A 21,893-nucleotide genomic window follows, 5' to 3' on the forward strand; every position below is an offset into this window, starting at 1 on the left:
ACCTTTTATCTGGTCAGTAGTCTCCCTATTCCATTAGCACTTCCCTCATTGATTATTTAAGTATCTCCTTATTTATTCATGAATTTCAGTGGTTATTTATGTGTGCTTTATACTAATTTGACAGGCGCACCAATGTTTTAGGTCCACCACAGAGGCCGCAATCTATCATGAAGATCTTGAGCTGCTGAAATGTGTTGGACTAATGAAAAGGAGGGTAATTTAATGAGGCGGGTTAAACCTCAACCAAACCTCACACTATGATTAAATTTTCCCCGAGGGCTTTTGCCGAGAGCATACGAATCGATGGAAGTAAAGTAATTTAAGCCTCGGGTGCGAAAAAAACCCATCTTGTTGTGCCACTGCGGCGGAATTGCCCTTTAACACCTCAACCAATGAGTGTCGCCCAAGCAGATGTGTTTTAGTCATGGTTTTAGTAGTCAGAAGGGCCGTCGACCAATCAGCGCCAAGCTTTCTCTGCCTTGCTGCGCTCGTGCTCAGCGGAGTCTTTTTTTTTTCTCCTAGCGGTAGATACAGCCCGACTTCTCACGGTTCAAAGTTACACCAGGAACCAGCAGTAAAACGTTTTATTATGTTTTTTTTCATATACTAAATGGCGTAGACGGCACCACAGTGTCTTCCGCCGATAAATGAGAGAAAAAACCGATGTGGTTGTCGATAGAAGAGCTGCTGTCTTCAGCTTTTCTGGACCAAGGTTGATGTGTTTTTTTTTCTCAGGATTTCGGCAGTTTCATAGACGCTGGTGAGTGAACACCGTTTGACTCGCTGCCTCGATACACAGCTTAAATTAACGTATTTAAACCAAGTAAACGTCGATTAAATGGCTCTGGTAGGCGTTTTGTCGTATATGGGTGGTCTGGTCTGTCACGGTGTGTTTGACTGATAGGTCATTCACCTGGTGGCTGCCTGCCTTCCTGCCTCGGGTGCATATTTGCAGACAAGAAGCATCAAACCAGGCCAGATGTTCATGGCTGCTGGGCCTTAGCCATAAAGCTGTTGAATAATCCTATTTCTACACACACAAACACACACACCAGTGACTGCGGTAATAGTTTTGACTTATGTGCACCAGTATCCACCTGGTTCACCACATTTTTTTGCAAGGTAAAAACACGATATGTATGGTGAATTAGTATATGTATGACATTTATTTCAAGTTTTCCCTACAATAAATGGGACTTGTGTTCATAACATTAAGGAAGAATGGGTAAAGTTGGTTCCAATACTGGACATGCTGCTGATAACATATTGAAATAACAGCTAACTGTCCTTCTCATACTTTCCCCTCTGCAGGAAATCACTGTCCTTGTCTCCTGCAGTGAGAAACAAAGAGGCTTTAGATTTCTTGATAGAGATGTCTTCTATACAAAAAACATGCAGCACAGTGAAAAGGTATCATAGAGGAAGCAGTTGGCATGGAAATACTATTTTTTTCTGCTGAGTGGAAACTGCCTCTGCAGCTGAGTGTGAAGAATGCAAAAATAGCTCATACAAAAATACTTTGACTAAAGTTGTCACATTTTTAGATACTGCAGTACTTTTTGATACTGCATGTTTTAAAAATGAGAAAATCTCCTAAAATAAATCTATTTGAAGAGCAGATGGTATTTAGGTGTACCCAAGCTTTAGATAGACTTCAAACCTCAACCAAAAGAAAGAGCACTGTCTAAAGTGCAGAAATACATCTGCCAGTATTTTTGTGCAATTTAGACATTGTAGGGGTTTGCTTGCATCTCGGGTAATTGAAACATAAAATTGCCACATTTTTGAAGTCTAGAACTTCTATTTTTCCTTGTTGTGATATTAAACTGGTATCAGTATATTTTGTTACTAGAATAATATCAAAGGTCAAAATCCTTGAGTTCTGACGATGCGTATGCAGACAAACTATCCAAGAAACATCAGTCTAATTCAGTAGTTTTCGCATTTATTTTTTTCACAAGGCAAACCTCCAGCCAAAGTCTCAAGCCACACCATATCCATATCAATGCAAAACAGCCTCTTTAACATTTGTTATGGTATCTTTATACATTGTAAAGTTGTAGCAATAATACACAGTTGTTCATATTCCCGGGGCACATCTAGACTTGCTTCAAGGCATACCAGAGTACCTTGCCACACGATTTGAGAACCACTCTTCTAATTTATGGGTTCTAAGAATTGACAGACTTGTGACTGATACCACGGCTTATCCAAGTTCAGGGTAAATGTAGGAGGTGTTCGCCGTGTCAGACTTGGCAGGATATCGGTGTTCCTTTCTGTGAATAGTAAGACTCAGAGAAGACTCTGGCTTACTGCTCCAAGATTCTTTCCAGCCACCTTAACTACCTCCTTTAGGCTGACTGTGATCACAGGCCACTGTTTCTGCTCATTAGAGACTTTTCTTTTGTCCCTGATCAGAGAGCACACTGGCCTTTTTCAAGGTTGATCACCAGAGTTGACCTGCTAGTCTTCAGGTAGAGTGGGGAGGCCAAAATAACTGTAAAGGAGTCTAACCAAGCAGATAAGTTTAGTTTCATTTCCCCTGGTTTTAGATACACTATATTGCCAAAAGTGTTCACTCACCCATCCAAATAATTGAAATCAGGTGTTCCACCTGTGCAACAAGTCCAGTCATGAAATGTCCTCGCTCCTAAATATTCCACAGTCAACTGTCAGTGGTATTATAACAAAGTGGAATCGATTGGGAATGACAGCAACTCAGCCATGAAGTAGTAGGCCACGTAAACTGATGGAGCGGGGTCAGCAGATGCTGAGGTGCATAGTGCGCAGAGGTCACCAACTTTCTGCAGAGTCAGTTGCTACACACCTCCAAACTTCATGTGGCCTTCAGATTAGCTCAAGAACAGTGAGCAGAGAGCTGCATGGAATGGGTTTCCATGGCCGAGCAGCTGCATCCAAGCCATACTTTACCAGGTGCAATGCAAAGTGTCGGATGCAGTGGTGTAAAGCACGCCGCCACTTGATCCTAGAGCAGTGGAGACACGTTCTCTGGAGTGATGAATCGCGCTTCTCCATCTGTCAATCTGATAGACGAGTCTGGGTTTGGCAGTTGCCAGGAAAAAGGTACTTGTCTGACTGCATTGTGCCAAGTGTAAAGTTTGGTGGAGGGGGGGTTATGGTGTGGGGTTGTTTTTCAGGAGCTGGGCTTGGCCCCTTAGTTCCAGTCAAAGCAACTCTAAATGCTTCAGCATACCAAGAGATTTTGGACAATTCCATTCTCCCAAATATGTGGGAACAGTTTGGGGATGGCCCCTTCCTGTTCCAACATGACTGTGCACCAGTGCACAAAGCAAGGTCCATAAAGACATGGATGAGAGAGTTTGGTGTGGATGAACTTGACTGATCTGCACAGAGCCCTGACCTCAACCTGATAGAACACCTTTGGGATGAATTAGAGTGGAGACTGAGAGCCAGGCCTTCTCATCCAACATCAGTGTGTGACCTCACAAATGCGCTTCTGGAAGAATGGTCTTAAATTTCCATAAACACACTCCTAAACCTTGTGGAGAGCCTTCCCAGGAGAGTTGAAGCTGTTATAGCAGTAAAGGGTGGACCAATGTCATATTAAACCCTATGGATTAAGAATGGGATGTCACTTAAGTTCATGTGCGAGTTAAGGCAGGTGAGCGAATACTTTATATAATAAACAATATAGTGTATGTCTCTTATGCTTTAGTATTTCCCCCCAAAACAATATATATGAAGGTAATTTACTGGTAGCAGCCACATAATTTTTTATCAGCAAAGCAGTGTCTAAAAGAATACCCCTTAATGAGTTTTTGGCCCATAGGTAAGTTTCTTTTTGACAGGGCTGTTGACCTACAAGGTCAGCTAACTCCACAGGTTTATCATACAGCTGAAACAAGACGTGAACAGACTTCTAAGTAATCTGTGTCAGGAAGACTGCAACAAATCTTATTTCTTGCTTATATATTATGAAAATTTGCCCTTTTTTCTCAACATTTTCCGGAAAGAACAATATTTGTTATGGGAAAATTGTGATACTTACTCCTTTCTATTTTCAGATGTTAAATGGAAAAAGTATCAACCAAGATAGCATTTCTTACATCAGTAAGTGCTATGGTAGTTTTCGTTAACTGGCCCTTTAAAGAGAAAAAAAGCCTATGGAGAGGGGGGAGAAAATCAGCAAGGCTCGTCTTAAACCGCTGGCCTAATTCTCTGTAAACTCCAAGTAGCTTAATCTCTGCATGGAAATGCATTAGAATTACATTTAAAGCTTGTGGAAATACCAGCGGGGCTTATGCCAGCACCTAAGTAACACGGCCTGGCCATGATGTCCTCATTTCCAGCTGTTTTTTCCCTTTGGCTTTGATCGTTAGGCTGAATTTTACAGGCCAGCTACTCTAGCCGTGGGAGAGGAGTATTCCCCCACGTGGCATCCAGATGTTAAAGTCCTTGTACATTCAGTCTGAACAAGACAGAGTGAGATATATTTGGCGTTAACCCCCATATGCAGTAAAAAATGCTGTGATGTGGCTTCAAAAATAGTTTAAACACCAGTGTAGTATTTCAAAAGTTTAGACGTTAGTGTTCATCAGAGCTTTCTTCTCTTTGTAGTATTGTTTTTATTCATTGCATGCTAGAAAGAGGAATTAGTGGCTGACTATTATTGGTGTAACTGCTCCTTGCAGAAGAGAAATGGGGAAGTTGCACAACTGTTCGCTTTGTCAATTGTAATCGGATCTCAAACAAATGGTGTTGTATGGCAACAGAAACTGTCAGTGAGAATGAAAACATGAGGACGCAGTAATTAGCGGCTTCATCCACTCTCTGAGAGTGAACTATGATACTGCTCCACAGCCAGGGGAGGGGTGCAAAATAAAACTAGATGTGATACAGCCTCTCTTGGAGTGTTTAAGTGTTCTTGGCAAAAGTAACACAGTAGGATAAATCACACCCTGCCTGCTTATAATAGCTCTTTGTCTCATGCAGGATAGGGGCTGTGTGATTGTTTTCTTGGTAGGCAAGTTAGGAAATCAGGCTGCAGTATGATTTAAGATCCTGACTCAGGAGCATTCTGCCTCTGTTTGCAGGCTGGAAAAGCTGACTATGGGGCAGTTCTTTTTTAAGAACAACCTTTTCTTCTGTTTTAGTGCCAACGATGAATAAGAGACGTGGCCGGCTGTGGAGCACAGCAGGCCTGGACCCTGCCCTACGACACCAAGGCTGAGGAGCTGCAGAGGAACGAAGGGCCCTCTTTACCCACCTTAGCTGTCATCTTTGTGTTTTGATCCAGTTCTCAAGCTGATCTTTGCTAATATTTAAGAAGAACCCTTCTTCCCTCCTGTTTCCATCCACCAGCATTCTTATTTGATTAACTTTATGAAGCAGCCATGAGGAGCAGCAGATCCAGTCTCCTCTTGGGCTGCGTGCTCCTCTGCTCCGCCTCCCTACTTTACCTGGGCATGAGTGGGATCGAGTGCCCTCCAAAAAGCCATCGCCATAGGTGGATGGAGCTCAATCTTGGTTTGGCCAATCAGAGCTTATCCCTGACTGAACACTTCCCTGAAGACACGCCCCTGATCTTTATCGGAGGCTTCCCAAGGAGCGGCACTACACTGATGCGCGTGATGTTAGATGCTCACAGTCACGTGCGCTGTGGAGAAGAGACTCGAGTGATTCCCCGCCTCCTGGCCATGCGGGCTACCTGGAGCAGATCGGTGAAAGAAAGGATACGACTGGACGAGGCCGGGGTCACAGACCAGGTGTTGGATTCAGCTGTAAGAGCGTTCCTGTTAGAGGTGAGCTTCTTGTTGTAAGTCTGTGGGATCCACAAAGATTAACAGGAGCTCTTATCAATTGAAAACCTGCTTTATTTCAAGAGCCATGATTCAGTTGTTTCAATACACAGAGACATTAAGAGTACATATAAATTTGCTAGTAAAGATTATAAGATGAATTTGTCCTAAGGCTGCAATTAGAAATTATTCTTCCTGAATTAATTAATTTTAAAAAACATAAAATACAATCATTTTGTATAAAATGTGTTGGTCAGTAACCAAAAAAGGAATAGGCTGAAGCCACTGGCTTATTTTAGTCTCTGCTGTACCATCAAAGGAATTACCCAGAAAATCTATAATACCATGGAAAAATAGATAAAATACTTTAAATTCAAAATCAGTCCATAACTTCACTCCCAAAACTCAAACACATCTGCATTCAATGTTTGTTCTCATTTTGCATGTTTCAACATTAGCAGACCTTTAAAATGATAAATTCCCTCTCTTTGTACAAAGAATTTTTTGAATACAAAATGAAATGTTCTTATTCACCACATAAAGCAAATTTAAAGTGTTTTTGAGTGTACAAATCTCCATTTCATTGAGCTTATTAAAAGCAAGCTAATTATTTAATTGTATCTACTTCTATTTCTTCTGTTACCAGTTCTTTTATGTTCACTCCAGAACAGGTTAAATGTCATCTGCAAACAATATTAATTTTATCTGTTATTGTACAATTATCATTCAGATAAAGTAGAAGTAACTTAGGTCTCAATACTGAACTCTACTTGTTACTCTTTTTAAGATGTGATTCATTATAAGGATGTTTTACATATTAAAACCCTTTATTTAAATAACTTCTCAACCAAAGTCTTTTTGAGTTTATAGAAAATTAAATACAAATAAAGTCTGTCACAATTCCAAAACGAAATCTTCAAATAGCTTGTTTTCTGTCCTTTCACCCAAAACCCATTATATTACATTTTCCATCAATACCACAAAAAGCTACAGTTCTTCATATTTAAGAAGCTGAAGTTAGTTTATGTGTTGCTCTGTGCGTAAAATGTTTGAAAAATAATTAAATCTACACAGATATCTTTACTGGACTTCATGGTTGGTGTATGTTCAAAATGCAAAGAGTTGCTTTTGGCACTGATATTATTACTAATGCAATCACATAGTTTAACATTTAGACAAGTATGTTTGTTAGATGTCTTGATAAAAAGCACCGAGCCACTTTCTTATCTGTCCGTTGTATATGAAACTACAACTTTAATCTAGTTTGCTCAGCTTATCTTGGAACATAGTCTGAAAAGAGAGAGGAGACGGCCTGCCTATCTCTGTTACAAGGTAGCATAACCCGCCAACAAACGCCTTTAAAGCTCACTAATTTATGCATTATGTATTGTTAAATGTAGGGATTCATAATATTATCAGCGTATCGGTTTCAGCAGATATTAATTTGGAAAGCTTATTTTTGTATCAACAAATGTGAAATTTTATCGGCAATATTAATAACTGATATATTGGCTGTAAATATCAACCAAATGTAACAATATGTGGAGTTTTAGGAAGGACCAACAGACATACCTCGGTATAATAACTGGAGTTTATTTTTATGTTCATCCTGGAACTTTAAAGTATGTTTTAAGGACTTACCTTTTTGGTCTGAACTACATCTATACATCTAAACTACATTTATGTAAAGCTTAAAGGGGACATAAGCAAATACCACTTTTTCGGGCTTTTCTAACAAAAATTTGTGCCCCTGGCTTGTCCACAATCCCCTCAAGTTCCAGAAAAATGCCCCCCCTTCACCTTTCAGAAAATGTGTGCTAAAACAAGCTGTTCTCAGATTTTCATGATGTCATGTGGGATGTTAACACCACCCCCAGGTTTGGTTGGCCCTCCTCACTTGGAAGAAAGTTTCACCCTCCTCTCCTGATCTTCCTCTCAGCTACAATCAGGAGAGCCACATGCATTAAGCCACATCCATTTCCTGAGAGGGGCGGAGTCAGACAACTCATTAACATTAAAGTCACAGACACAGAAACAGCTCATTCTAAGCAGAGCTGAAACAGAGGGTTTTTAAAACATACAAAAATCCAATACTGGAGTGTTTTTTCAGCAACAAACTTCACAGGCATGTTTTGGGGACCTCTACCAACCAGTATAAACTTCCCTTAGTAAGAGTAAAATATGTCCCCTTAAAATAAAATTTTAAATGTCAACATACTGGTATTCAGTTCGGCAGGAATCTAATATTATGCATCCTTAGTTAAATAGTTTATAAAAGTCTAATTTTAAATTTACAAAGGGTTACTGGCCAGGGTATTCCTCAGGTGAATGAAGATCACAATTGCCTATTTTCAACCCCCAGTTTAAAAAAAAATAAAGCAGCTTGTTAAATGCAATTTAGAAAATAAGTCTAGTTCCAATATGTCTAGTTGTTGCTTTAAGAAATAAACATTGTCAATATTGTCAACAGTAGATAATATAGACAATGAATATGTCCAACAATTTAAATACCTGGGTATCTGGTTAGATCAGGATTTGTCTTTTAGATCACACATATCTTGCTTGATTAGGAAAATTGGGTCTCAACCTGGTTTTCTCTATAGGAACAAATCCTGTCTGATGATCAGAACAGAAAAAGATTGTCTAGGCTACAGTTCTGCCAGTTTTAGATGATGGTGACACCCTCTATGCACATTCAGCTGTTTCTTTCTTGAAGCCTTTGGATGCTTTGTATTACAGTGCTCCTCAATTTATCACTGGTGATAGATTTCAAACTCATTGTGACTTGTATTGTTCTGTTGGCTGGCCGTCATTGAGTCAAAGCAGCACAGTATTCTGTTAATTTACAGAGCACTCATTGGTTTATCTCCCTCCTTACCTGATTACACTTCTGTCTATAAACATTTCAACCCATGCAACCAGGTCCAAAAACTGGATCACTTTAAAACACCAAGGTTTAGAGCTGAATGGGGTGAGACTGCTTTTAGTGTAGCTGCACCTATTATGTGGAACAATTTCCAGTTGACAGCTAAGCTGCCCTCTCTTGTTTCTTATGATGTTTTTAAAGCATGTGTGTGAACTATTCAAGGAAAATGACTGTGACTGTTTTAAAATGTTTTAACAGCAAAACTGGCATGTTTTTTAAGTACAAATGTGTCTTTCTATGAGTTTGTATGTAATTGATATTGTTATTGCTGTGTTTATTATTTTAATTTGTTCTGTTTAACTGCAGGGCACCCCTGGAAAAGAGACCTTGGTCTCAGTGGGTCCTCCCTGTTAAAATAAAGGATAAATTAAAAAAAAAAACATCTTTACAATATAGAACAAAAGTAGGATTTACTGGCACAACTTAACCCACTTTTATGGTGCATGGAGGATGAAAAAGTCTGAGAGAAAAAGCAAAGCTTTAGCAACCCTTGTAAAAACCTCCAATTAAAAAAAAACATTGGGGTGCTGTGTAAAATGTAAATAAAAACAGAATGCAATGATTTGCAAATCTCATAAATCCATTTTTATTCACAATAGAACATAAACAACATATCAGATGTTTGAACTGAGACATTTTACTGTTTTCTGAAAATATATTAGCTCATTTTGAATTTGATGACAGCAGCACATCTCCTAAAAGAAGGGACAGGGCCATGTGTACTGTTGTGTAGCATCCCCTTTTGACAACAGTCTGTAAACATCCAGTAAGCGAGGGGACCAGTTGCTGGAATTTTTGGAGAGGAATGTTTACATCATTGTGTAGCATCCCCTCTTCTTTTAACAACAGTCTGTAAATTTCCAGTGAGTGAGGGGACCAGTTGCTGGAATTTTTGGAGAGGAATGTTATCCCATTCTTGTCTGATGTAGGATTCTATCTGCTCAACAGTTCTGGGTTGTCTTTGCCAGATTTTTAATTTCATGATGCGCTAAATGCTTTCTATTGGTGAAAGGTCTGGACTACAGGCGGGCCAGTTCAGCACCCTGACTCTTCTACTGCAAAGCCATGCTATTGTGATGGATGCGGTATGTGGTTTAGCATTGTCTTGCTGAAAAATGCATGGCCTTCCCTGAAAGAGACATCTGAATGGGAGCATACATTGCTCTAAACCTCTATATACTTTTCAGCATTGATGGTGCTTTTCCAGATGTGTCAGCTGTCCACACCATAGGCACTGTTACAGCCCCATACCGTCAGAGATGCAGGCTTTTGAACTGTGCACTGATAAAAAGCTGAATGGTCCTTCTCATTTTTAGTCTGGACATGATGTCTGCGGTTTCTAAAACGAAATTCAAATTTTGATTCAACCAACATCAGGACAGTTTTCCATTTTGTCTCAGTCCATTTTAAATGAGCTTTGGCCAAGAGAAGATGGCAGTGTTTCTGGATTGTTTTCCCATATAGCTGCTTCTTCCAGCAAATTCAAAATGAGCATATATTTTTCATGAAATGGTAAAATGTCTCAGTTTCAACATCTGATGTGTTGTTTATTGTTTATTGTGAATAAAATATGGGATAAGCAAATCATAGCATTCTGTTTTTATTTTCATTACACACTACGCTTTAACTTTTTTGTAAATGAGGTTGTATTTTACTGACTCATTTCAGCTTGTGGCCTTCAGCAGGATGGCCCGATGAAGGCCACAAGTAGAAACTCTTGATTAAGGATGTATATATATATATAGCATGCAATTTCAAAAATCTTTACAAATGTCGCATCATCCTTAGTAATAACTAGTCTGCCATGTTAAAATGTCCATATTTAACATTTTAGGAAAGGTGTCCCTGTAATTAAAAATGATAGTGGAAAATGTTTTTATATTCCAGGTCTCAGTAATGAACATGAAAAGTCAAAACTTGTGCTAAAAGCTTATCATAATTTTGGCTGTTCCAGGTGATAGTGGGCCATGGGGAGCCGGCTCCTCGCCTCTGCAACAAGGACCCATTTGCTTTAAAGTCCCTCTCCTATCTGTCCCGCATCTTCCCTAAAGCTAAATTTGTGCTCATGCTGCGAGACGGGCGAGCAACCGTTCACTCCATGATATCGCGCAAGGTATGCTTTTTTTCTCTCTCTTGCCAGTCATACTTTCTGACAGATTTATGTTCCCAGTCAGCTTCTTTTCCAGCCTATTCATGTTGTAGCATTATAGTTTCCTTCCTGTGTCCTGTTATGTCATGACTGGTCTCCTGCGTTCACCTCTTCTCTCTGTGACCGTCCACAGGTGACCATCTCTGGCTTTGACCTGACCAGCTACAGGGACTGTCTGACCAAGTGGAGCAGCGCAGTGGAGACCATGTACAGTCAGTGCCAGGCAGCTGGTGAGGCTCGATGTCTTCCCATCCGCTACGAGCAGCTCGTCCTCCATGCAGAGGAGGAAATGAGGAAGCTGCTTCACTTCCTGGATCTGCAGTGGGACTCGTCAGTGCTGCACCACGAAGAGCTGATTGGAAAGGCTGGTGGTGTGTCTCTGTCCAAGTGAGTCTTTGAAATGTTTGTTAATGTGTGGGTACGATGAGCTCACCTTTTAGCTGCAGTTGAATCCAGACCTACAGGTTATCACTCTCCAGGGTGCTGAGGTAAACAGATATTTACTAGAAAGGCAGGGCGCTGTTGCTTTTAGGGCTTTTTCCCCCTTTTGTGTCATTTTGGCAGCAAATTCACGCAAATGTTTTAATGTCAGCACACTGAAATGAAGCGGTCTGTCTGTCTACACCAGCATGGTTCAGTGTGTGTAACAATACATGAGTAAATTACAGTTAAATCTATAAGTTTCCACTGAAACTAAAATACCTGAAATTAATCTATCCATATTCAAGGCACAGTAATGCCTCAGTTAAAGCCTCTGAACTGCTTTCGATTTTTATGTTTAATTTATCCAACAAGAATGTTTATTTAGTCACATTTTTTTTAAATCCCCACAAAACACAAAAATAAATGTAAATATTTGACTTCTGTTAGGTTTAGGTTTGACTCTTAGTTAATAAATCTTTGGAGGTTTTTTATTCTTGATATTTCTTGTTCCCATTTTGGTTAAGCATACCATAGGGACTGTTCTGTATAAATCATATAAGAGCAAGGTTGGTTTTTTTAACAGTTTTAACTACTGCATAGTCACAAAAACCTATTAAAAGGCCACTACTGTTTGTTTTGATCAGGTATCTAAAAAGTCACCTATATTTTCTTTACTAATAGAGCTCAACAGTAATTGCCCAATATAGCAGGAGACTATGGCTGTTTTCAAATTGGCCTACTGCATACTCCTGCCAAACACAGTATGCAGTATGACTACCAGTCGGACGTTATGGTGTAGTGTGCTTGGCCCGGTTTAGCTGGTTTCCAGTATACAGAAGTACGTCATATCCTGGTCAATTGCAAATGACGCTACAGTGTTTTCCATCCTTTTACGTACAGAAAAAATCTGGGAAGTGCACAATCAAGCCACAGAATATACCTGTGCCACTCAGTACTGGCACTGCTCCCCTGAGCCACTCCCACACACCTCTCCCCTGCAGCTGAGCTGAACAACACCCCACTACTACACCCACTTTTTCAGTGGCGCTGGTTCCGGAAGCAAAATCCATCATTCACATCCCCCATAGACATTTTGTAAGATCCTAATTACAACATTTTGAGTGCTTAAACCAGGCTTTACATCTACCAGGGTACTCATGACTATGAAACATTTGATCTGGTACAAAAATGGCCTTTGAAAAAGGAGAAAAAGGCAAAGGTACAAGACTGTATACATATTTCTTTACGAGGAGGAAGGAACTATGTATCCCACAATCCATTGCAATTCATTTTATATATTGTCAATGCTTATAACCACTGGACAGGAGAAATGGGTGTTAACTGGCAAAGAGGACTGAAGGCTGATGGGGCTAGAAATGCTAATGCTAGCTTGAAACCAATGTAACATTGTTTCTCTAAAGATTCTGTGATACTTGTTTGATTTTGAATGTATGTTCAGTGAAATTAGGTGCTCAGGAAAATCCCTAGAAATAAGAAACTGGAAAAATAGACATATCGATGCCTTCCTAAAATAATGGCCTAAGTCATATTTTCAAGTTTTTCAGGAGACAGAAAAAAAATGAATCAAATCTAGACTAAATGACATTTTTATCCATTCCACAGAAAAAGGTTATGACATCCGATGACTACTGACATAAAAAAAAATGCTGTCAGTCAGTTTTGTAACATAAGAGAATTAAATGACTTAGGCCAATTTATGAACATGCCTTTGTGACTTAGGCGATTTCCAACCTGACTTAAGCCAAATTACTTCTGGAATAAATGACTTAGGAAAATCAATATACTACTACTGTGACAGACCATGAGGAAGGGTAAGACAAACATAAGAAAATTTTAGTGGAGCACACAGGGACTCAGGAGACAGAGACATGCTGCTCCATCTCTTTAATGACCATCTGAATGCCATTTTCATTGGATGGAGCCTGATCAGAGTCAGAATAGTCATGATCATCTCTGACCAAAAAGAAAAAACATTTTAACCCTTTGAGGCGTATCTGGTGTAAATCATATTGGTGTGTTCTGGACTCTCTGTCATCATAGATCCCACTGTCTACAGCTGAGAGGCAGAAGAGCTACAGATGCATTGAGATGTATTTTTTTTATGGATTTACCCACAAAGGAGAAATTTCATAGATTTTGACTGCCAGACTAAATTGCATTTTAGTCTAGTTTACATTGGTAGATTCATGATCCTTGATGAAAACTAAACTGACTTTAAGTCAGAGTTAAACCCTCAGGGACCGTTCAAATATTTGTTACACTTAGGACCTTCCGCACATAAAATGCGTTCCTCATATTGTCGCTGTTAAAAAAAATTATACATTTATACTTTATTCTGCTTTCATGGAGCTCATTTTATTCAGCTACATCCTACCTCAATGTTGATATAAAATATTCTTGAATTTTTAAAGATTTGACCCTTTAAATACCAGGTATTTATCATGATGGCACCATGTTTTCAGATGGAAAAAAGGGAAAATATGAAGTATTTTCAATATACTACATGCTAAAGTCTTAGTCTTCTTCTCTGTCTGATCAGCTGCAGATACACACAGGTGACTTACATGACCTCGACGAGTAATGAAAGTTAGGGGAGATATTTCACTAGTTTATCAGTCATGTACAGCTTTCTACAGATCTAAAATATATTAAAATTCAAATGGAGAGGGGAAAAGCACTTTTTGTTTTCTATTGTAAACTTTGGTTAACACTTTGTATAGGACACACGAAGGAAACATCTCCTGTAGAAGGCAATTTGCTCAACTCTGCATTTTTGTATGAACTTAAGAAATAAAAATCCACTGTGTATTTTCATTGCTGCAGCTATTTAGCACTGTTATGTTTTCCTTCAGAAATATCTCTAAATTTGAGAACATTACAGACTTCCGTTATCCTCTATGAATGTACCACACGAAACACTGATTTCTAGAGTAATTCACAAATTTCAAAGCGTTTTTAGTTTAAGTTGATTAAATTAAGACAGGTAGATAGGTTCCCAAATGTGTGATACGTTTGAAAAACATTCATTGCAGCCATATTCTGGAGCTTCTCCACACTTAGTAAATTATCAGTAACAGCTAGCTTCAAGGAGCTATTTAGCAGACCAAAAAGACTAAATAACTGCAAAATTTGTATCATAGCCTTTGATGTAGTAAACCTTGTTACTTACCAATAGGGAAAGAGTCCTGCAGCATAGCAATGACTTCACTAGCTTGGTAGTATTATTTCTTTCTGAATCGGCTGCCATCTTGAAAAGCCACACTCTTGACTTAGGCCATTATACAAACAGGTGGGGTGACATAATCCGTTCAAAAGAGGATGTTGGTGATTTAAGCAGAGGTGGCCAGCATCATGAAGAGCTGACTGAGGCAAAAAAAAAAATTTTTGTCAAAAAATGAAGGCCATCATTTTAGGAAGGCATCAGTATTATAGTGATGCAGAGTCCATTGCTTAGAACAGAAGTGGAGTGATTACAAAGGGACTTTAGGGGAGTGCAGTGCAAAAAAATGAAAATCACACTAAACGTCTTCTGTGCTTGTTTTATTCAGCATAGCAAACCCTCCTGACAACTTCTCCTTGCTTTAAGGAGGGGATGTTTAACAGACAGAAAAGGTGTGATTTTTCAGGCTGCTTCGATTTTCACACCTTGCACTTCTGTTGCTGTCTTCCAACAAAACAACTCATGAGCTATCTCCGAGAAATGCAAGGCTTCACTCACACTTGAGTTGCCAGCTAGTGTCTGAAATAAAATCTTTTGGAACATCTTATAAAAAGAGACCTGCTAAAGACATCTTTATTTTTAGTGAAGATACTTCAAATAGATTAAAAATTTTAACCTGTGCTTCATTCAGAGTTGTATCACTTTCATGTTGTTTGCCCTCTATTAGATGACAGGATATGAGTAAAGGAGAGGCTTTGACAGTAATTTGAAACTCAATCAGTGGATCTATAAGACATTGTATATCTACTTGCCTTGTCTATAGGAGGGTTTGGGATGCAGTGTTTGGAGACTGACTACTATATCCTTTGTGTTGCTAGATAAAGCAAAGAAGGACTCGTTTTGTTATTTGTGTTCCTACATTTTCAGTAATAGTATTTTTTGTTTGTTTGAGCTGCTAAGATTTCAGTAAAATTTCTTTCTGTGAAGCATCCAAAAGATTTTGAAGGTTATTTTAAGCTAACAGACTTCCCTCAGTAGATTTTTAATTTGTGCTGCTCCTCTTAATTATCGGGATTGAAGAAGAGCACATATTTTCAGGCCAGCCGCTTTGGGGATTTGGTGTGAATCCTTCTGCTTGGCACAGCAAAAACACCAACCTGTTTTGTGTGTAAAGGAATTAGGTCTCAGTATTTGAAGAGTTCCGCCAAAACTGGCACACACATTTTTAACGTCTTCAGAAATAAAATTATCATAAATTTTGCCATGTTGAGAACCTCAGACCTATGTGAACAAATTTTTGCACACAGTTGTTTATGTATGGTGTATATAGTAGACATAGAAGATTTATACAGCACTAATTAAGACCAAATGAATAAAGCTTAAACAACACACTCTTGTGGGTTTATTTATATTATTCTCATTACATACAGTGCCGTGAAAAAGTATTTGCCCTCTTTCTGATTCCTGACTTTTTTGCATATTTATCACACTTACATGTTTGGATCATCAAACCAATTTTTAGATTTCACAAAGACAACCCAAGTAAATAGAAAATGCAGTGTTTGAATGATTATTTCGTTGTTTAAGGGGGGAAATAAAATCCTAAACCTGTCTGGCCTTGTGTGAAAAAGTAATTTCCCCCCTTGTTAAATCATGAGTTAACTGTGATGAAACACAGTTTTTTGAAAAGCTGATTTCAATATCACTGGCCACACCCACACCTGATTACCACCAGATTTGTTGAATGATGAAATCACTTAAATAGAAGCTGTCAGACAAAGTGAAGTAGGCTACAAGATCTCAAAAAGAAATGCATCATGCCACAATCCAAAGAAATTCAAGAACAAATGAAAAAACAAAGTGATTGAAATCTATCTCTCTGGAAAAGATTACAAAGCCATTTCCAAGGCTTTGGGACTCCAGCGAACCACAGTCAGAGCCATTATCCACAAATGGAAAAACTGGGAACAGTGGTGAACCTTCCCAGGAGTGGTTGGCCACCAAAATGACTCCAAGAGTGCAACGACAACTCATCCAGGAGGTCACAAGAGAACCCAGAACAACATCCAAAGACCTGCAGGCCTCACTGGCCTCAGTTAAGGTCAGAGTTCATGACTCAACCATAACAAAGACACTGGGCAAAAATAACATCCATGGGAGAGTTTCATGGCCAAAACCACTGCTGACAAAGAAGAACACAAAGGCTCCTCTCACATTTTCCAAGAAAAATCTTGATGATCCCCAAGACTTTTGGAGAAATATTCTGTGGACTGACGAGACAAAAGTTGAACTTTTTGGAAGGTAAAAATAACACAGCATTTGATAAAAAGAGCATCATGCCAACAGTCAAACATGGTGGTGGCAGTGTGATGGTCTGGGGCTGCTTTGCTGCTTCAGGACCTGGACCACTTGCTGTGATTGATGGAACAAAGAATTCTGCTGTCTACCAGAAAATCCTGAAGGTGAACGTCCGGCCATCAGTTCATGCCCTCTTAAATCCCCTTAAATCCAACTGAGATGCTGTGGTGTGACCTTAAACAGACAGTTCATGCTGGAAAACCCTACAATATGGCTGACTTAAAACCATTCTGCGAAGAAGAGTGGGTAAAAATTCCTCCACAGCGATGTGAAAGACTCATCACCAGTTATCGCAAACGCTTGATTTCAGTTATTTGTGCCAAGAGTGGCAAAACCAGTTATTAGGTTCAGGGGGGCAATTAGTTTTTCCAAATAGGGCCAAACAGGTTTAGGATTTTATTTCCCCCCTTAAAAAATTAGATAATCATTCAAACACTGCATTTTCTATTTACTTGGGTTGTCTTTGTGAAATCTAAAAATTGGTTTGATGATCCAAACATTTAAGTGTGATAAATATGCAAAAAAGTCAGGAATCAGAGAGGGGGCAAATACTTTTTCACGGCACTGTATGCATCTTCTGTCTCTCAAGGTATGATTTGTCTAAAATGGCTAATCATTTTTTATTTTTAAATTAGGTATATGAATCTTGCTATGTCTTATGTGTAATACTTCTTTTCCACATCTTTCTTAAACATGATCATTGTGGTCTAACACAAACTGACCTTGTGTGTGTGCAGGGTTGAGCGCTCCACTGACCAGGTGATGAAGCCAGTGAACACTGAAGCACTCTCTAAGTGGGTCGGGAACATTCCCTCTGATGTGCTAAGTGACATGGCTGAAATTGCTCCCATGCTGGCTCGCCTGGGCTACGACCCCCACGCCAACCCCCCAGACTACACAAGGCAAGAGTCGGTGCTGCCTCCATACAACTACTCACAGGTGAGGTTTGAATTAGTTCATCTATGCTAGAAAATAATTAAAAGACATTGCTTGTGACTTTTTTAATAGGGTTTTCAACAAAAATAGCTATTATTTTACTATTTGTTCATTAGATATTATATTGTACCTCAAATACAGAACATGGAATTTACAGTTTATAAACAATTAAAGACCACAGCAATTTGATAGGCAGGAATTAATATATGATTACATTTTACCCTAATGTAGATAATCAAAGAGCTGTAATGATTATCCAAGTAGTTTTTGGAAATAAACAAGCCAAAAATAAATCCAGGAAGGTTTTTATTATTAGTTTGAGTATCTCTAATGTTGTACGTAATAAGAAGGGCTGACACCTTCCAATCGGTTGGTTGGTTGGTTGATCAATATGCTCTCGTCCAACTAAGCTCCTTCTGGCCAACTGGTTGCAGGCGCATGTGTGCGTGTGAGACTGAAACGGCAGTAGCACATAGCTGACTAGTTGAGGGTCACAAAGTGATGCAGACTGATTGTTTCACAGCGGTTACGCTGTAAATAACTTGGAAACAACATATCTTAAACCCAACATGATAATTATTTAAAAAATAAATAAAAACCTCAAAATGCACTGTTCCACATTATTATGCACAACAGAGTTTCAAAACATTTTATAGGTTGTAAAGAACTGAAAATGTTCATTTGTTGAATTTGCAGGATTAGGAGGTCATATTTACTGAAATTAAAAGCCATTTCAATCAAAAACATCTTAACAGGCAGAGTTACATGTTGACATAGGACCCCTTCTTTGATATCACCTTCACTATTCCTGCATCTATTGAACTTGTGAGGTTTTGGAGAGTTTCTGCTGGAATTTCTTTGCAAGATATCAGAATAGCCTCCCAGAGCTGCTGTTTTGATGTGAACTTCCTCCCACCCTCATAGATCTTTAGCTTGATATCTAATGTTTTCATTTCTTGTCCAAGGCATGACACTATTTGACACTTCAGCAGAGAGATCCTTTTTCTTTCCCATATTGCTGAAAGCTGCTTAATAATGTGGAACATCCTTCTTAAGTAGTTTTCCTTTAATGGGGCTAACCTGGCAAACTAATGATCACAGGTGTCTGACATTGATTTCAGTGACCCAGAGAGTCCTGAGACACAATACCATCCATGAGTTTAATTGAAAAACAAAAAGTTGAATGTTTATGAGACTAAAATCCAATTTGCATAATAATTTGGAACATGATGTAATTCACCGGTCAGAAAATAGGTGGTATTAAATCCCTTTATCATTGCATTAAAATGAACTTGCCAGCATTAGTGTCTGTTTCAGTCAGCCAGACTCTCAGAAGAGGGAAAAATGGATGGCTCAAGTCCCAACCGGCAAACATTTTTTTCATCTTCATCTTGGTAAATAATAGCAGCATGCTGGCTAATATATGCTCTTAAATGACAACATTAAAAGTTGTCATTATGAATTAATGCAAACAATGATCTGAGGATTTTTTGTGGGCTATATGATGCCCAATAGTTATCATGCTGTGATCGCTGAAATTATACGATTTAAGACAGGTGCGCACTGGTTGTCTCTGAGCCAGCTGTTATTTTAGAACATCATAATGATGATAAAAATAATGAATTATACTTCATAAAGATTGTTACGTTAATTTTAAGATCATCTAGACCAGGGGTTCCTAAATTTTTCACCCTTTGACCCCCAAAATAACAGGGGCAGAGACCGGGGACCCCCACGCTCCCTGGATGTGGTTTAAGTGTACAACTTTGCACAAAGTATTAGCATAAATTTACATTTTAGGGAGTTTTGTCAACCTTACTTGCATTTAGACTCAGATCTCATTTAATAATGATTTTATTTTAAATTTAACACATTTTAAGTTATCTTTTACAATACTGGATAAATATATCACTTAAAATCATTTGAAATTTCTCTCTTTTTTTTTTTTTTTTTTTTTTTTTCTTGTCTTTGTGAAAGCATTATGCAATCCCCCCTGGGGGTCCCGACCCCACTTTGGGACTAATTTAGACAACCAGAAGGGTGCAATGAGGAAACCATCATAGATTAAGCTGATTTTGAGATAAAGGGAAGGTTCTTTCTCTTTTGAATGAGCAATTGATTAGTTGGTGTGTGGTTGTAATTTTGGTCAACCAAAGTTTGTCTTTGGTCGACCAAAGCCCTAATATGTGAGTCTGGTAGTAGACAGGAGAATAACATGTCAGCAAGCAGGCAGTCAGTTGAAGCATGGAGTGGAATTTATCTCAAGGGTCTTATTTCATCCACTCACTTTAAATTTCAAAACATGAGAGACATGATGCACATCAGATGTCATTCAAATGAAGAATGCCTTTTTCTGGTAGTAAACCATACAAATCATGTTACTTTTATATAGGCGTATATAGACATGCATGGTGTAATTTTCTTTATGGGCATACATTACGGATCAAATGGAGATTTATGGCTCTGGAGCAGTTTAGATACAACTTTGTACTGGGTTTTTATCAGTTGATTCCTGAAATGTCCCGAGTACCGGTACACTAGGCCCTTTAGTCGGTCACTGTCCTCGCTAAAACCCTGAAGTGGCATTCCATTTTTCTAACTTGTATAAATTCAGTATTTCAGTAGTTCTCTAACAAATTAATCTTAGATTTAAATCCTGCTTTATCATTTGTGCCCTCCTCAACTAGGGTTTTGAATAATGTTTCATAAGGATGTAGCTGGATTGTGCAATAATGTCACGGTGCTCTCTTTTTAACTATTTATATGAGAGTCTTGTGCAATATGAGTATGTGCAATATGTGTGGATTATGCAATTGTATCTGTCCTCCAGGATTTCAAACTCAAAACCTTTATTTGCCACTCACCCCTTTTGATGTCCAGATGAATCAAGGCATCAGAGCACATGTTGGTGTGATTTACATTAAAAATCCTTAAAGACATAAGTTTTGACTTAACTAGTAGATGTTGCACTTTAGCATCGGTCTTTCAGATCAAAACACCGTGCTTTCTTTCCTCCCCCACCCCTTCCTCAGTGTTCTAAGCAGGTGCAGCAATGTGTGACTGATCTCCATTCAGAGTTGATTCAGTTCTTATCTCTTTGAAGTATTCTAGATCTAAGAAACTCTTTTTCTTCAGTTTGGAAAGGACATGGGTTCTCCTTGAATGTTCTCTTGTGACAAACTTGGCAGTTGTGCCTTTGCATACAGCATCCCTCAGTGGCCGTCAGTCTTCTCCCACATGGAAGCAGAGCGAGCGGCTTGAAAGAGAATGCAGGGCTGATAACAACAAACCTAGAAAAAGGGTGTGACTGCACTTGTTTCAAAGAAAGTAATTTCTCAGTGATATATTTAGTTAGAATACATTTAATGTATGTCACATTCATGTTTAAGATGTTACATATCTACCTTTAAAACTGATTTTCAATCCTGATAATTTTCACTTTTATTTCCTCAGAGTCTGAAGGATACAGAGACCCCTCGCTCCAGTTAAGTCAAGAGAACAAACTCTAAAGTCAGATTTGCAAATGGGTGCACCTTATGAACATTGACGTCCAGATCAGCAGTAATTTCACCTCACAGGAATGTTTTTAAATTATTCCATGTGTATTTTTGAATTGTTGTTAAGACTTGTGCTGGACTGAGTAACGTGGGCTAACCAGGTGTTTTTTTTTTTTTGTTTGTTTGTTTGTTTAAATCTCAGATTTTAAATTACTCAAGGACTTTCAGACTTCATGGTGAAATAACAGTATTGAACCTCATTTTGACGTGTCTGTTCACATCATACCTGAAAGTATTTCAACATATTTGTACATTGTTATGATTCACCACAAATGTGAATGTGTCGTAAGACAAATCTGTCACTTGCTGAGAGCTCAGTCGGTGTTCATGAAAAGAATGATTGTATATTTTTGGAGACGTATGTTTATTTTCTTAATAAATTATTTTGCTGTTGATCATTCATTCAGGAATCTAAAGCTGTTTCTTCTAAACCGTGGATTTTTAATTGTTGTACAATGTTGAACATGAATAAAAGAGTCTACATGTCACATTCTGACTTTGTTTTTGAGCAGTTATGCAATTGACATATCCACCACAATGCTGAGTACATGTATAAATGCCAGTAGAGCCCCAGCGCCCTCTA

The 21,893-nt window shown here is 38.7% G+C and overlaps 1 protein-coding gene across 1 annotated transcript; it reads left to right on the forward strand.

Annotated features, from left to right (window-relative positions):
- Positions 1 to 503: 503 nt before the first annotated feature.
- tpst1l (tyrosylprotein sulfotransferase 1, like) lies at positions 504 to 21,798 on the forward strand. Its single transcript, XM_041800800.1, has 6 exons — positions 504 to 760; positions 5,136 to 5,783; positions 10,661 to 10,819; positions 10,989 to 11,242; positions 17,555 to 17,756; positions 21,207 to 21,798. Exons 2-6 carry the CDS (start codon positions 5,376 to 5,378, stop codon positions 21,240 to 21,242), a joined length of 1,059 nt encoding a protein of 352 aa, XP_041656734.1. The 5' UTR covers positions 504 to 760; positions 5,136 to 5,375; the 3' UTR covers positions 21,243 to 21,798.
- The last annotated feature ends 95 nt before the right edge of the window (positions 21,799 to 21,893 follow it).

Source organism: Cheilinus undulatus, linkage group 12 (assembly GCF_018320785.1).
Source record: "Cheilinus undulatus linkage group 12, ASM1832078v1, whole genome shotgun sequence".
NCBI lineage: Eukaryota > Metazoa > Chordata > Actinopteri > Labriformes > Labridae > Cheilinus > Cheilinus undulatus.